Consider the following 6,617-nt stretch of genomic DNA (forward strand, 5'->3'; position numbering starts at 1 on the left):
CAGTAAAAGCTTGTCAAACTCAACCATTAATGGTTTATCGCAGTTTCTACATTCACAAAACGTTTCTGTATTTGACTATTACACGGATGGACTTTGTAGCAGCAAAATTCCATTGACATGTTTTTTTTCCTGTCTTTCCCTTCCAGCTGCAGCTGATGTTCTTTTTGAGCATGTTTTTGCGTGCACAAATCAAGACAACCGAGCAATTCCCCAGGAAATAAAGAGATTATGTAGAACATTAGCCGACATGTAATAAAGGGCCCAAACACGGGATAAGTTAGTCCGGCTTTATGAGGTAGTAAGCCGGTTGTATGGTTAATGTTACGTAACACCACCTGTGGGAGTTTGTTGTAGGAGCGGCAGATGTGAGGTTTGAAAGACGGGGTTTATCTCTGAAACACGGATGCTCTTTATGATCAAACCTTCACGATTATGTAAAAGTATAGGAAGGCCTTCAAAGGTTAAAAAAAATCCGGTTATCTCATCAGCTTTTGTAAAGGTGGACATGCAGAAGACAAACTCAGAGATTAGCTTTTGTAACTCAAAGTTATGTAGAAATCAAGAGGAACGGAACACATTTGTGTTGTTTTTGTGTGCTTTTATCATGGAACATACAGCAAAGTAAATGTAGTTCATACATTTGTCTATGAAAGCAGATGCATTAAGGAGACTCTAGAACAATAATCAAAGTATGTAACCTAACATGTCCACAATATGAATGTGTGCGTATTTAAAAAAATAAAATGTGATGATTATTCATGAAAAAATAAAAAAATGCCCGACAACTCCAGTAGAAGAGGCTTGGTGTGAAAGATTGAAGGGGTACAATTCTCGCAAATCCTGCTCCGGCCTTTTTCTTTCACAGCTCTGTTCCGATACAGTAAAGACTGGGTGTCGTATAATTCCGGTCGGACTCAAACCGCAAATATTAGTTCCTCCACTATGATCAATTTTCATTTTCGATTTAATTCCTGGAATTAAAAAGGGATACCATCCATATGCCACTATGTAATTCGAGTCCCTGATTGGTCCAAATTCAACGTTTAACTGGCAAAGATGGTTTTGTACGTGGAGTCCGAAAGCAGTGATAGAAAGAAAGAGTTTTGAATGTGGAAGCTCAAAACGCACATTTACATTGACTTTTCATTAAAAGTAGAGGGAGGTAGTAACATAGCTTGACTGTCATGTATTTCTATAACTAGAAGGAGCTGCATTTCCAGAAGAAAATGCAGGGTTGAATGCTGTACTGCTGAATGAAAGCTAAATTTGCTGAAGAAATGTCTGAACTGTACTGGAAAAACCTTGAAAAGTTAAATGATCAAAAGTCCTAGTAGGAATAAGCTGAAAAAGGTGAACATTGTAATAGTAGAATGTCTAAAATAGGTCAAAATTTGTAGAAGGAGTTAAGCATTAAAGCTGAAATTGTCAAAAAAATGGCTGAACTGTTGAAAATTTGAAGATGTTGCTAAAATGGCTAAAAGTGCTAGCATTGGAATCAGCATCATCAACCGACTCAAAAAAACACATTGTTTGAGAGTATCATATTGGTAAAAGCTACATGTCTAAGTTGATAGAAAATCCACTTTTTTCAAAATGGCGGCTTTTCTATTAATTCTATCTCCATAGCAACCATTTTATGTTTGGGTCGCCTGGGGATGACGAACCAATCGACGTCAGTTTCAGACAAATCAGAAAAAGTAAACCTTTGGACGTCCATAGCAACGAAGTTTGTTTGCTAACCACGCCCACATTCCTTATATGTCCAGATCCAGTGAATTTCAATATGTTCAGTTCCAGCCATGGATGAAGTTAAATGCAATATTTGCTTCAGATTTGGTCAAAAAATGGCCACCAAACAGTAGGTTGTGTCGACATCCCGTAATGATTTCTAAACCTATTTTATAGTCCAAAGCCTTGTGATCAATTTAACGTTTGAACGGTATCTCTAGCTAAAGGCATGTTGAAGTTACAATGGTTGAAAGAACCAAAGGTTTTCAAGGATTCTCAATGTATTTAAATGGAGCAAAAATCTTGGAAAATCCTGGAATATCTTGAAAAGTTCAAAGATTTGAAGGACCAAAAGTAATAGCTGAAAGGAATAAGCTGAAGGAGTTGAACATTGAAATAGTAGAAGGATTGAAATAGGTGAAAGTTTGAAGAAGTTTAAAATTGCCTCACATTTTGGCAAAAAATGGCCGCCAAACTGTAGGTGGTGTTGCCATCCCATAATAATTTTGAGCCTTATATTGAAGTCCAAAACCTTGTGAACATTTCAATGTTTGAACGGTGTCTGTAGCCAAAAGAATGTTAAAGTTACAATTGTTTAAAGAAGCAAAGGTGTGGCCAATGGAGCAAAAATATTGGAAAATCCGGGAATAACTGGGACTATCTGGAAAAGTTCAAGGATTTGAAGGACAAAATGTCATAGCTGGAATAAGATGAAAGAGCTGAACATTTTAATAGTTGAATGGTTAAAATAGGTGAAAAATTGTAGAAGAAGTTTAACTGTGAACTTCTGCACGAAAAATTCTCCATGTATTTCAATGGAGAAAAAATCATGGAAAATCCTGGAATATCTTAAAAAGTTCAAGGATTTGAAAAACCAAAAGTCATAGCAGTAATAAGCTGAAAGAGCTGAACAGTTTAATAGTTGAAAGTGCCGAAAAACGGCGGAAGATAGCATAAGAGGAAAACAAAGGGTTGAATGCTATACAGCATTCAAACAATAAACACAGTTCAAAGGTCATACAGTCATCTGGATGCCTCTTTTAAATCTTTGCCGTTTAAAAAGTAGTAGCTTTTCTTCAAGATGCTAAAGGAACGTGTTTTTAGCTGTGAGGGAACAGGTAGCAGTGGATGCAGTTTATTTATCAAAGAGAGAGAAGCAGATGTGAGGATTCTGTTTGTTAAACATTTTTATAAAAAAGAAAAAAAAAGAACTCAAGATTTTTGCTAAACAAGCTTCTTCAGGAGGAGTTTGAACGGCCAGGAGTCTGCAGAAAAAAACTGCAAACAAATGTCTGTGTATGACAAGAGAATACGGTGTGAGGGGTTCGTGTTGTTCGACCAAACTTTTCCATATTTGATCCAATTAAAGGAAGCCTAATAATCCAAGAAGTCAACCAATCAGAAGAGAGTATGGGTCTGTGGAGGTGGAGCATCACACTTACAGACTGAACACACCTTGCGTGTAAGTTTTTTTATTACCTTCACTCTCTGAGAAAGTGGAACCACGCAGCAGGTGGTCTTCCAATCTAGCAAAGGATTACCCCAGCAGAGATGCGTGTAATCCTATTCCATTGAGGTCAAAGCAGCTCTGGGGGTTCAAATCGGCCCCCCAATGCTGGATCAATCTCATCTTAAACCCCCTTGCTCGAATCACGACCCCACAATTATTTTTTTCTCCTGTCAGATTTACTGAAAAACATGAGCTCAATTATTAACAGTAATGTGTGAAGACGAGAATCTGAATCCACTGTGTGGCGGGATTCATCAGAGAGCCAGTTTGGCCTTAAGTCACTAAATAGACGTGGAGTTTAACGCTGGACAACTGGAAGGGTGGAACTGACGACAAATGAGGCTCTCATGAATAAACAGGAAAGGAGAAAGGCGTTAATGTTTGACTGCGTGGCTTTACAGATGGCCCATAGACGGCCATAGACTCATAGACCTTTGACCAGAACTGTCAGAAAAAAAAGGATCAAATCTGATCCTTCCAAAAAAATTCCGCCTGATTATGATTATTTTTTATTGTCGGCAATCTTTTAACTTATTTTACAGGTTTTGTCCTTTTTCTTCAGTAAAGATGTAAAGATGTCTTGAATCTCTACACAACAACAACAACAAAAATCGTTTAGACCTTACTCACATTCATCTGTATGGCGGTTTAGCCCAGACACATCAGATGCTGCAGAATTTTGGGTTGTCCGGGTCCGTGGACGTCGTCCAGAGGAGCGGCAGCATCTTAAGGGGAGCCCAGATGTCGTCTCACGGTGGGCCCTTGAGTGGTATTCCAGATGTTTTACGGCTGTAAAACTCCTCACTATACACACTTTGAAGACATTTTCACATTTTTCTCTTGTGTTTGTTTGTTTTCAAAGTTCAAACCTTCATAGAGAAAAAAATCCAGTTTTCTATAATAAAAGTTCTGACCGTGATAGAAGATTTTTGCAATCAGAACACATTCTGTACGGAGACACGGATTGATTGACACGGTCAACAGCCAATCAGGACACAGAACGCAGTGCGCTGGTAAAAAAAGGTTTTTAAAAAATCAGCGAGACAATGAAAGATAAACCGCGACATAGCGAGGGAACATTGTTCTCTTGAAGTTCGTACGAGATGTGATGAAAGTTGCCGTGCGGCGTGGTAAGTGTATCGCCACACGTACTCATGACGTACAGGTGAAACTGTCGTGTCCTTACGCCACACTGCACATGTCCGCACATTCTACACTAACGGGCTCGTTGCACACTCCGCAGGATTTGGGGGATGGAAGTAATCTGAACGCCGGCGTCTAACCTTAAGATTTCACTATGATCTGGCGCCTGCAGCATGCCCGTAGAAAACAACGTGCATGAACATTTTCCCTCTACGGGTTCGCTGAGCGCTCTACGGCCTTGATGTTTCAGGCGGGCCACCTGTGTGCCGGTCTCCACCCGTAAGGACAGTTGGAACTAACATGTATAGAATTAACATTTATGTTTAAACTGCATTTTAGTATAATTTTGCTCTTTTTTTTCAGGATGGGTGTTTGTTTTCTGCCGCTGTCGTGGGCATTCGTTGAGCGTGCTGCCTCTGTTGTCCTGGGTCTCCTTAAAGGTGTCACAGCAGATCGACGGGTGATCCTCTTTGGGACAGCTGTCTGGGTTTAGGCAGCGATGACTCTAATCCCATTTAGCAGAGGGAAGAGCAGCGCAGGGTCGCTCTGCAGAGGTTTAGCCCTCAAGCGCAGAAGAGGAGGAAGAAGGGCAAAGCTTTTCTTTTCTTTCAGCAACATGGGGAACACGAAGAGCAGCGCTTTGTCGAAGGAGCTCCTGGAAGAGCTGAAGTCCAACACCAAATACTCAGAGGCCGAGCTCTGCACCTGGTACCAGTCCTTCCTGAAGGAGTGTCCCAGCGGGAAGATCACCAAGGAGCAGTTTGAAGGCATCTATGCCAGCTTCTTCCCAGGCGCAGACCCCTCGGCGTACGCACGCCACGTCTTCAGGAGCTTCGACACCAATGCAGACGGCACCCTGGACTTTAAGGAGTACATCGTGGCGCTGCACCTCACCTCCGGAGGAAAGACTCTGCAGAAACTGGAGTGGGCCTTCGCCCTTTATGACGTGGACGGAAACGGAACCATTAGCAAAAACGAAATTCAAGAGATCGTTAGGGTATTTCAATTTGACTTACTTTTATAAATGAAAGTAAACATGTGAGTGGAGTGAGTACATTATGTACAAATGAGGTCATTCCTCAGAGATCAGGTGTTAGTTTCATAGCTAGGCTTCATTTTTCATAGAATAGATTTCTTCCACTTGTTCGTAGAAAACTGCCATCTTTTTACCGTCACATTCTAAAGAAACCTCCTCCTCTGCTGCAGTCCATATTCAACATGATCCCGGCCGACGACCAGAAGAACCTGCCCGACGACGAAAACACGCCGGAGAAGAGGGCCGAGAAAATCTGGGCGTTTTTCGGGAAAAAGGAAAACGGTAAACCGCTGTGGGAGAGACGCGCCGCTCTGACAGCAGAAAGCAATGCTCACTCATGTCTGTTTCTCCGCAGATAAAATCTCTGAGGGGGAATTTATTCAGGGTGTGATGGACAACAAGGACATCTTGCGCTTGATACAGTACGATGAGCCTCAGAAAATAAAAGACAAGCTGAAGGAGAAGAAGCATTAACACAAACAACTGACGTGTGTTTCATGTATTTCATGTGATTTTTTTTTTCTCTTTAGAAATCCGTCTTTTTTTTTTTAAAGCTAAAAAAAAAAACGGTGGCGTTTCCTGCTTTTGATGACAGTAAAAGTAGGAGGAGTCTGAGGTGAGTGACGTCGCCTTGGCGCGTTTTCACTTTTCGATGTGTTCATTAGGTTAATTGAGAAAAAGTCAGCGCAGGAGCTCCTTTAAAGGGATTAGGCTCGTGTTAACAATCCGCCTGCGTCGGCCAATCCGATTATGAGCTGAAGGTCAGTGGAGACAAACAACCCTAAAGGTGTCCAGTCCCACGCGTCCCGTATCTGTTCTGTCAAAGCCACGCGTTGAAGCTCCATTCGCTCCATTCGCTCCATGATTTGCTGGCTTCTGCATCAGTAAAATATTCAAGCATCAACTCTGGAGTTTTGTTGTAAAATTCATTGGTAGAAAGTTATGCCTTTGAAGACTGAAGATTAAAGTGTAGAAGACGACATGTCCGACCTCATTTCTGGATTCAGCGCTTTTGTTCAAATGTTTATTTGGAACTACTGTTTGTGTGTGTCAATCTTGTGTAAAAGTTAAAATATTTCAGAGAAAACAGCTTTCAGCCTTTAGAAGCTTACAACCCTCTGGGGGGGGGGTCGTGTATTGTGCTTTTCTCTGGGATTATCCCCACCCTCACCAACCACGCCATGACGGTCATCAGAGGCA

The 6,617-nt window shown here is 41.3% G+C and overlaps 1 protein-coding gene across 1 annotated transcript; it reads left to right on the forward strand.

Moving 5' to 3' along the window:
* Nucleotides 1-4,652: 4,652 nt before the first annotated feature.
* rcvrna (recoverin a) lies at nt 4,653-6,397 on the forward strand. The gene is made up of 3 exons (XM_004071151.5): nt 4,653-5,378; nt 5,588-5,699; nt 5,773-6,397. Exons 1-3 carry the CDS (start codon nt 4,881-4,883, stop codon nt 5,889-5,891), a joined length of 729 nt encoding a protein of 242 aa, XP_004071199.2. The 5' UTR covers nt 4,653-4,880; the 3' UTR covers nt 5,892-6,397.
* Nucleotides 6,398-6,617: the final 220 nt, after the last annotated feature.

This window comes from Oryzias latipes, chromosome 8, assembly GCF_053564925.1.
Source record: "Oryzias latipes strain Hd-rR chromosome 8, Olatipes_Hd-rR_3.1".
Classification (NCBI taxonomy): Eukaryota; Metazoa; Chordata; class Actinopteri; order Beloniformes; family Adrianichthyidae; genus Oryzias; species Oryzias latipes.

Excerpts from the sequence above, each read along its gene's own strand:
- rcvrna (XM_004071151.5), top strand. The coding sequence starts at position 4,881 with ATGACTCTAATCCCATTTAGCAGAGGGAAGAGCAGCGCAGGGTCGCTC. Across the intron at positions 5,379-5,587 it reads AAATTCAAGAGATCGTTAGG|TCCATATTCAACATGATCCC; the intron begins GTATTTCAATTT and ends CCTCTGCTGCAG. Across the intron at positions 5,700-5,772 it reads TTTCGGGAAAAAGGAAAACG|ATAAAATCTCTGAGGGGGAA; the intron begins GTAAACCGCTGT and ends GTTTCTCCGCAG.